This window comes from Salvia hispanica, chromosome 5, assembly GCF_023119035.1.
Source record: "Salvia hispanica cultivar TCC Black 2014 chromosome 5, UniMelb_Shisp_WGS_1.0, whole genome shotgun sequence".
In the NCBI taxonomy this organism is placed as follows: Eukaryota; Viridiplantae; Streptophyta; class Magnoliopsida; order Lamiales; family Lamiaceae; genus Salvia; species Salvia hispanica.
Window position 1 is genome coordinate 24,149,052 of NC_062969.1, and position 8,902 is coordinate 24,157,953.

Here is an 8,902-nt window from a genome sequence, read left to right on the forward strand (position 1 = left end):
TAGTAATAATTAATAAATAATAATTATTATTTTATAGTATTAAATTAATAATTAATCAATATAGTCTTAGTCAAAATTTAAAATTGTGAATTGTATTCATAATAATAAAGAGTTAGTAATATTTTTAGTTAGGTGTTTCAACCCTAAAATGAGTATAAATAATTTAATTAAAACACTAAAAAGAATGCAATTAGATGTATGTATAAAACACTAAAAAGAAAGAAGAAAAAGAGGAAACATAAACTAAGGGGAAAATAAAGAAGAAAGGAAGATAAAATACTAAAAAAAAGAAGAAAATGTAGAAAAAAGAAAGAAGAATAAACTAAAGAAATAAAAAAGGAAAAAAAATCACATATTTGGTTCTATTTGATTAAAATTTTCAAAAATATCCTCCATAACAAAAAAAATCATATATTTAGTACCTAGGGTTATTTTTGTCATGGGGTATCAAAAACGATATAAAATAAAGATCAGGTACCATTTATGTGTGAAGGTGAAAGATCAGGTACCGTTTACGTAGTTCACTCTAGAAAAAAACTCGTTTGTCATTATTTTTTCTTTATTTTAACTATTTATTTTTATTTTTTTAAAATAAATGCGAAAAAGAAAGGGATCATCGTAACCGAGGAACTACAAAATAATTGAAAACCATTATTAATCTCTTCGAAAAAATAATTTCTGCTAGTAAAAATAGATTTATTTTGTGCATAGTAGTACTCCTTGTCACCTGTGTAGAATAATAGGAGTAAATACTAGGAGTTATATTTTTATTTGGTGTACGACACGTGACCAGTTCGCATGAAGGGTTCAAGATCTCTGCATAACCTCTTACTCTAATATAAATCGTGGCGGTAGCAGCAGATTAAATCACATGCAATTTATGTGTTTGCATATTATACTTGAATAATATTTTCAATCGTTGATACTCAGATTTAAAGCAAAAAACATTATACGCAAATTAATGACTATTCCATATAGTAGTAGTATTTACAATCAATAACATAGAAATTTGAATATTCTACAGGAAAACACGTTTCACCCCGTAATTCATCTTCCCAATCATGCCTCCCAACAACATAATTTCCAATTCTCATACGGATTAAGAAAACGCATTTAATATCCTTTGAAAAACTTAATATTAGTAGTTAGTGGAGAATCATATTTCGCCCTTATTTAGTGCTCCACGCTTCATTTTGACAAATTACCACTGCTAACAGAATACAGAATACAGTATTATTTTTAAAAATTCAGTGAAAAGATATACTGAACTTTTGGGATATCCCAATAGATGATGAACTGCGATCAAGAACCTCAGGGGACCGGTGGCTGTCTCCGACGTAGGAGACAAAGCATGTTTGGCACTGCAGCATCGAGTTTGTGGAAAGCTGTGGCGGCGGCCATAGGAGACGAGAGGGGTGGTGTGGTTCAACATTAAAGTAAACATTTCCCAAAGACGAGGAGAAGAACTTGCCGGTGCAGAGGCAATCAAAGCAAGTAGCAAATCAAGTGAATTCATTTGCAGATTTGGCTATATTTTCTAGTTTTGAGTCTATAAATGTTACACATTTAGCAACTTCATGAATTGGAGCTACAGTGTGGTATACTTGTCTGGCTTTTCCTAGCATAAGAGATCAACAGTGATTGAAACCTCACCGTTCGCTGCCGTAGATTGTTCAAGTCTTGCTCATCCAATCACTCGGAATAGGTATCGTTGTTCAGAAGCTGTACGCCGGAAATCCATGAAAAAGGTGGGAAGAACGTTGCGTTTTGTGCCATCAGTCGAGCAGCAGCGATCCATTCCTCCTTGCTATCGAAATTCACTGCTTTTTATACACAAAACAAACAATCAACCACCACTAGTCAAACTATGAATTTTATTTTCCTTTTACACAGACTCTGAAGATCTGGAAAACCATGACATTCCTGTTTTCTCTGTGATGCACAAGATCTGTACAATTCATCGATTTGATGGATGAGCAGTCAAACTAAATTGATTAAAAAAAAAGTCATTCCTTAATCGTGCGTTTCCGCAGCATAGAGAAAAACCTCACACGCACACCAGAAATCAACAGTCAATTAACATCGTCTAATCTTACCGGAGTAGGAAAAGCACCAGAGGATGAAGAAGCAGAGAAGCACCACGATAGGAATGAGATGCACCAGCTTCTCCGGCAATCGAGACTTCAAATTCTCCTTCTTCCCGGCGGAGGAATTCCTCTTGTAGAGCGGAAGATTAGCAGCCTCCTCGATCTTCCCCTTGGGAGAAGAAAACGGCACCAATCGGGGCTGCGATGCCTGCGGCAGCTCCACCGCGCGAGAGGTTCCTGCTTGTCTCTGCATCGTAGAGAGAGAGAGAATGGAACGAAACAAAATTATTCCTCTCAATTCTGTTAGTCACATTTCGATTTCTGTTTTTTATGTTTAGCATTCCAACTGATTGGCGGGAAAACTCTCCACAGTCACGCGCTTTGCACGCGACTCGTCTCTCTCATTTTGCTTTTTTTTTTCCTTCTCTCTCTAACAATAATCACAATAAAAAACCCAATAATATGTAAAAAAGCGAGAAAGATATAAGCTGCACATTTGCACCTCCATCCAAGTAAAAACCAACATAAAAGTACCAAGGCAATAATAGCTCTAAAACAGCCTCTCTATCCCTGTAGTCTGTATGCAGCAACAAATTGTTGAATAAATAGTTAAATACACTAGTAAAGCCGATGTTATAATAACTTGTAAACATCTATCTCTCCCCAAAAGTGTGGATTTACAGAGTTGAGTGGGAGTAAACTCCCTGATGGTCAAAAATGGTGAGAGTGGAAGCAGCTATATACTCTGCCTTCCCCGGGCTTGGTTGTCGTTGTCGTTGCGTTGGCCATATCCTTTTGATCTGCTTCGCGGAGTTTCGGGGCCTTGGACACCGTGGACACTCGGGTCATAGGCCTGCGAGGCAAGATAGTTGAGGGCCGTGACAATGTCAGCAACGAGGGGCCTCATGTTTGGCTGCTCTTGGACACACATTGCAGCTATTGCTAGAGCTTGGTATAGCCCTCTCACTGGGTAATGCCCTTCCAACGACGGATCAGCCATTTGGTGGAATCTTTTGCGGTCCTTGAATAGCGGCCTTGCCTGTCAAAAAATATCACCACCAATCAATATTCAATACAATGACAGTTAATTACATGGCATTCAAAGTTTCTGCTTCGACATGTTCAACGTATTAATAGCTCAATTATATGGAAATGAAAGCTAGGTCCTGTGAGCACCCCTAGTTCAGGCAAGCCTGGTTAAGCATCATTGTTCCGAAATGATTTAACGAAAAAGATTATACTATTTGAGATATATAAACACATATCATCACCTCACACATAGATGGGAATTTCTGGTAGAAAACAAAGCACCATGACCATGAACACTGTTAGGGATTCACACATTCGACGTTCATTCATAAAGGAGTTGGTCTGTATCGAATGAATATAGCAGCCAAAAGTTGTAATCTTCATTCATATGGCCAACCAATCATAATCAGCTATCATGCTAAGTTAGTGGAGCAATTTCGAGTGGCCTAACTGGCGAAACATCACAGCCAGCAGTTCGTTAAAATCATTTCATAGTGCCCGGATGAAAAAGTTTAACCTGTTGAACATGGACTATAAACATTACCACCAAACTACAAAAGCAGACGGTGCTTGTAGCTGATGTGACATTTCTCAAAAGGCCACACAAAACGAGCTATGTTTACTTCATAATATGGCACTTTTGATGGATACAATATTGTTTGAACTGAAAAGGCAATGACGTTTCACGTGGAGGTAAACACTGAACAATAAAGTATAGAAATTAGAGAAGCTTACCCATGAGACTAGATTTGCCTCTGGACCAGATTTTCTATTGTCAATGGCTCTCCTCCCCGTGATGATCTCAAGGAGAACAACACCAAAACTATAGATATCCGATTTGAAGGTGAGTTGACCTGTCATTGCATAATCAGGGGCACAATATCCATATGTGCCCATAACTCTGGTGGAGACATGAGTCTGATCACCGGAAGGGCCGACTTTAGCCAAACCAAAGTCAGATAGTTTGGGATGATATCCATCCCCTAACAATATATTGGAACCCTTCAAATCTCGATAAATAATGGGAGTTTTCATCTTGTCGTGCAAATACTCTAAGCCCCGGGCTGCACCAGCTGCAATATTCATCCTTATGTTCCAATCCAGCTTTTTCCTTTTCAGTTTAGGACCTGTAGCACAGCTAAAATGTCGGGTGAAGAGGGAAACGAGAAACTGTATGTTTCCAACTGGGCGTGACATACCGTGTAAGTGGTCCTCGAGAGATCCTAGAGGCATGTACTCATAGACTAACAGCCTCTGATCACCCTCAGCACAATAGCCAATCAACTTAACAAGATTGGGGTGGTCAGCCATACTTAAAGTCATAACTTCAACCACGAATTCCCTAATCCCTTGACATCCACCGCGATCAAGCTGCTTGACAGCCACAAGCTGCAAATGCACAAACTTTCAATAACTTCTCTTTAAAAGAAAAGGACGAAATAATTGATACACACGAAAACAAGGAGAGCAAATGGCGAAGAGGTACTATACTCGTACAACTTTCGATCTCACTGACCTCACCAGTGTCCAGCAAACGACCTTTATAAACTCTTCCAAATCCCCCTTCTCCGAGGAAATTTTCCTCCTTGAAATTCTGGGTCGCCGCAGCTAAGTTGGCAAAGGTAAAAGTCCGCGCTTTGGACTCCCCATCACGAGAACTCTTACTACCGCCATCTGCTTCGTTTGCTGAGGTCTCCACATGAGCTGGATTTGCAATGGAGCGATCCTCTTTCACAACCTTGGGCGAACTAACATTACGCGTATCTAAGCAATAATACAGCAACAGGATATTGAAGAATCAAAGGTCATTGAAACAACAAACAGAATACAAAAAAGGAGTAATGCATACAGGCAAAATTAATTGAAAATTTTCACCTCTCATAACATATTCTGAATAGTTACAGGACAAAGATATGATGTCTGCATTTGATGATGCAATCCAATCTCAACATAAAAACCTAAATTCTATAAAAAAAAATTCCAATCTTTGGATGCAAACAGGATTAGAAAGACACACGCTTGCGTATAAATTCAACATCACACATTTGCTCATGAAACAAAACACTCTAAGAAACATGGTTGTTTGAAAATCCATCAATAAGCGAGACACATAAATCGAAATTCATCAAACCCAATTTCAAAAGGAAAAAATACCAAATTTCCGCATAAGATCATCAAACGAATCCGAGAAGGTCACAAGCAAACGTCCAAATATCAAAACACGAGATTCGAAAATCATCAACACGATCTTTCTAGAACAAACGTCAATAATTCAAAAATGCGCGGAGAAGAAGAATAATAAAAATCGATTGCATTCGTGAAAACACAATTGAAAGAGAATCTTTTTTTTTACAGAGACTGATCGTGAAAATACCTGGTGAGTTTTTGGGCTGATCAGTTGTTTCAGAGAGGTTAATTTTTCTATCAATACTCGTTTTCCTCGTGTCCTTCTTGGAAATTGACGATTCGCGAGAGCAGAGGAAACACCCCATGGCTTCAACCTTTCTCTGTTTCAAATGCTTATGCACACGAATAAATTTAGCGGCGTATCTTTCTCTCTTTCTAAGCTACTGATGGAGAGCAGAGCCTATGGAAGAAGAAATTATTTTGAAACTACTTCTGGAGAGAACACGAGACAGAAGAAAGAGAAGATAAAAAAGAGTGATTTTTAAAATTGCTGATTGTTTGCCAATAAAAATTGTTGTATCCCAATTTCGCTCCCATATTTTAGCAAAATTTATCAAATAAAAAATTAATGTTTTACAGAACATACTATACTATAATAGGTAGTATTTATTATTCTTAAAAATGGGTACTTTGTTACATATACAATTAACAAATTAAAAAAATATATTTATAAGCACCATCTCATTAAATTAGAAAATTTAGCAAATATATAAAAATTGATTACAGTAATATTTTGAAACGACTCAAAATTAAAAAAATTATTACTATAATTAATAGACAAGGAAAGTATTGTTTATTTTGTTATGTAAATTAGGCTGGAAATTTGAGAATGTTTAAGAACAGTAACTTTTTAAGTGATGGGTGAGTAATTTATTTATTTTCGGGTTGATTTGGTGCATGCCACGTACAATAAATCCTACTGATCATCCACTAATGACGGCCGTCCCTCCTACGTCACTCAATTTGATGACGCGTAGAGCTGTGATTGGCTCGAGGTCCCGCTAGAAAAGGGGGATTCTTCGGTCACACGCCTGTCACGTTACGCACTGCGCAAAAAGTGGTGTGCGAGCTTTGTCTGTCAAGGTAACGGAACGTTGTCCCGTTGGATGAGTGTTGGCAACGCGCGTTATTTAATGCGTGGGATATGCGTTGACCTAGGCTTTATAGAATCAATAAAGTAATGACACGTGGATGATTAAACCGATGCGTATTAAATTAGGGATTTGATAACACGGACAGACTTTTTGCTCATAAATATTTGGGGGCCAAACATAAAAAATGATAAAATTGTCATATTCCCTATTTTTATATACTTTATTCCTTCAGCGATAATAGTCACATTTTACGTTTACCATAAATAATACTTCCTCCATTTCACTATGGTTAAGGCGAAATTTTTCGATACGGAATTTTAGAAAATAATGTTAGGTGTGTTAAATAATTAAATAAAAAAATAAGAAAGAGGAAAAAGTCGAGAAAATAAAGTATAAAGTGAATAAAATAAAGATAATAAATTAAGAAATAATAAAGTAAGAAAGAGGAAAAAGTTACTCCCTCCGCCCCACATAATTTTACCCATTATTCCATTTTAGTCTGTCCCATATAATTTTACCCATTTCACTTTTATCATTTTTGGTAGTGGACCTCATATTCCACTAACTCATTCCTACTTACATTTTATTATAAAACTAATACTTTAAAAGTAGGACTCATATTCCATCAATTTTTTCAACTCACTTTCTATTACATTTCTTAAAACATTTGTTGAAAAAGTTAATGGATACCAAGTCAAACTGTATAAAATTATGTGTGATGGAGGGAGTACCACATAAGGAAATGACTCAACTATAAAGAAACTTCCCGAAATAGTAAAATGACTCAACTACAGTGAAACGGAGGGAGTAAGTAAATATTATATTCCACTAACTCACTTCACTCACATTCTATTATAAAATTAATATAAAAAATGGACTTTATATCCATTAACTTTTTCAACCCACTATTTTTTACTATATTCTTAAAAACTCGTGCTCATAAAATATGTGACTCCTATTGTGGGACGGAGGGAGTATTAGTTTTATACTAATAAAATGTGAGTGGAATTGAGTTGGTATTGAGTTGGTGAATGTAGGATCTACTACCAAAAATGGTAAAAGTGAAAAGTGATAAATTTTTAAGGACGGACGAAAATGGAAATAAGTGACTAATTTTAAGGAAAAACATAAAAGTACTAAAGTATTGTTGGTAAAAAATGGTTTCCAAAAGAATTTTCAAAATTAGAAAGTGATTTATTTCGTGGAACAAAGAGAACATCATTTTTTTTTTTATTTAAACAATTTCACTACTTTAAAACTCTTTGATCCCATATTACGTCACGCGTTTTTTTCTTATGGAATTTTAAAAAGTGATATGTAGTTATATACTGGTAGTAAAGAGGGATAAAATATAAAGAAGATACAGTAGAGAAAATAAAATCTAAGTTACTAAAGTACAAGAGAGAAATAAGAAAAATTAAAACAATGGAATTTTGTAAAAAAATATAAATGATTCAATTAAATTGTGGAACACGAAAAGGAATTTAATTCACTTAATTTGAGAGCGGAGGAAGTAATATTTGTTACAAAAGAAATTTATTATTATTTCATAATAATACATTGTGATTAACATTTATTACATCATCCATGAAAAAATATTGTTTTTCATCTCCTGAAATTAGTCATTATCTATTTATGTAAAATTTCTGTTTTTTAATGAGATGTTTCTCATTTTTCACTAATAATATTATAGTCATTTTTCTCTCTATCTCTTATTTTGCCAATTTAACATTAAAAAGAAAACTCTTTTGCTTGGACGGTTGTAGTATAACAAAATTGGAATCCAAACAAAAAATGCAAACCACAAAATCGGTATATGAACCTAAATAATTATTTCTTTGAGAGCAATTGGTCGTTGGTATCATGATTTTTGGCTGATTTCTGAAATTTATCAAAAACTTAAAATTTGGTCGTAATTCGTAAAGGCCACAAACTTTATTGTTGTTAATTCCCCTACAATCTCTAAAATCAGAAATAATGTGATAAAATCAAAGTTAAGAGATAAAGTATGTTGTACTTCGTATATTTCTAAAAAAATGACACAACTGTAATAGAACAATAAAAAAAAAGAAATAGGAGTAATATTTAAGCTTTATGTGGATGACCACACCATGTTTGATTGATCTCTTTAAAAAAGAATTATTTAAAATTATATTGTTCTGATATGTAGTACATCAGATATAAATTTAATTACTACTATATTTGTTTTTATTTTGAGAATAGTAGTAACAATATTAAAGTGAATGGTTTTTATGATCTAAGTTTTAAATTTATGGAAATTTTGAAATTCGACCAAAATTATGATATACTCCATAATTTTTGTTATTAATAGTATTAATCATGAAGTAACGTGATAATAATGGACTTTTATTGAATAAACATTAACATAATAAAATAGCAATAAATTATTAGTGAGATGTTGTGATACACGGCAGATTATGGAATAAAAAATATCTTATGCTTTTGTTTTAGCCATTTTTAGCTTAATTTATCAATGAAGATTAC

The 8,902-nt window shown here is 34.5% G+C and overlaps 2 protein-coding genes across 6 annotated transcripts; both read right to left on the reverse strand.

Annotated features, from left to right (window-relative positions):
• Positions 1-958: 958 nt before the first annotated feature.
• LOC125190211 lies at positions 959-2,422 on the reverse strand. Of its 2 annotated transcripts, none has more exons than XM_048087439.1 (2): positions 2,097-2,422; positions 959-1,820 (listed from the first exon to the last, which is right to left on the reverse strand). In XM_048087439.1, the coding sequence occupies exons 1-2, from the start codon at positions 2,338-2,340 to the stop codon at positions 1,693-1,695; spliced, it is 372 nt and encodes a 123-aa protein (XP_047943396.1). In that variant the 5' UTR covers positions 2,341-2,422; the 3' UTR covers positions 959-1,692. The 2 variants fall into 2 exon arrangements, with proteins under 2 accessions (XP_047943396.1, XP_047943395.1); XM_048087438.1 differs by having other exon boundaries at positions 959-1,823.
• Positions 2,423-2,550: 128 nt separating this feature from the next.
• Positions 2,551-5,798, reverse strand: LOC125190210 (probable serine/threonine-protein kinase PBL7). 4 transcript variants are annotated; one of them, XM_048087435.1, is made up of 5 exons: positions 5,491-5,796; positions 4,633-4,880; positions 4,316-4,505; positions 3,852-4,243; positions 2,551-3,126 (listed from the first exon to the last, which is right to left on the reverse strand). In XM_048087435.1, exons 1-5 carry the CDS (start codon positions 5,606-5,608, stop codon positions 2,824-2,826), a joined length of 1,251 nt encoding a protein of 416 aa, XP_047943392.1. In that variant the 5' UTR covers positions 5,609-5,796; the 3' UTR covers positions 2,551-2,823. The 4 variants fall into 4 exon arrangements, with proteins under 4 accessions (XP_047943392.1, XP_047943393.1, XP_047943391.1 ...); XM_048087436.1 differs by adding an exon at positions 4,992-5,368 and having other exon boundaries at positions 3,852-4,505; positions 5,491-5,606; XM_048087434.1 differs by having other exon boundaries at positions 3,852-4,505; positions 5,491-5,797.
• Between the last annotated feature and the right edge of the window lie 3,104 nt (positions 5,799-8,902).

What these genes read in the sequence shown, in the direction of transcription:
- LOC125190210 (XM_048087434.1), bottom strand. Translation starts at nt 5,608, where the DNA reads ATGGGGTGTTTCCTCTGCTCTCGCGAATCGTCAATTTCCAAGAAGGAC. An exon ending in TCAGCCCAAAAACTCACCAG is followed by an intron (nt 4,881 to 5,490) that starts GTATTTTCACGA and finishes ATTATTGCTTAG; the next exon opens with ATACGCGTAATGTTAGTTCG. An exon ending in GTTTGCTGGACACTGGTGAG is followed by an intron (nt 4,506 to 4,632) that starts GTCAGTGAGATC and finishes GTGCATTTGCAG; the next exon opens with CTTGTGGCTGTCAAGCAGCT.
- LOC125190211 (XM_048087438.1), bottom strand. Translation starts at nt 2,340, where the DNA reads ATGCAGAGACAAGCAGGAACCTCTCGCGCGGTGGAGCTGCCGCAGGCA. An exon ending in CTGGTGCTTTTCCTACTCCG is followed by an intron (nt 1,824 to 2,096) that starts GTAAGATTAGAC and finishes GTGTATAAAAAG; the next exon opens with CAGTGAATTTCGATAGCAAG.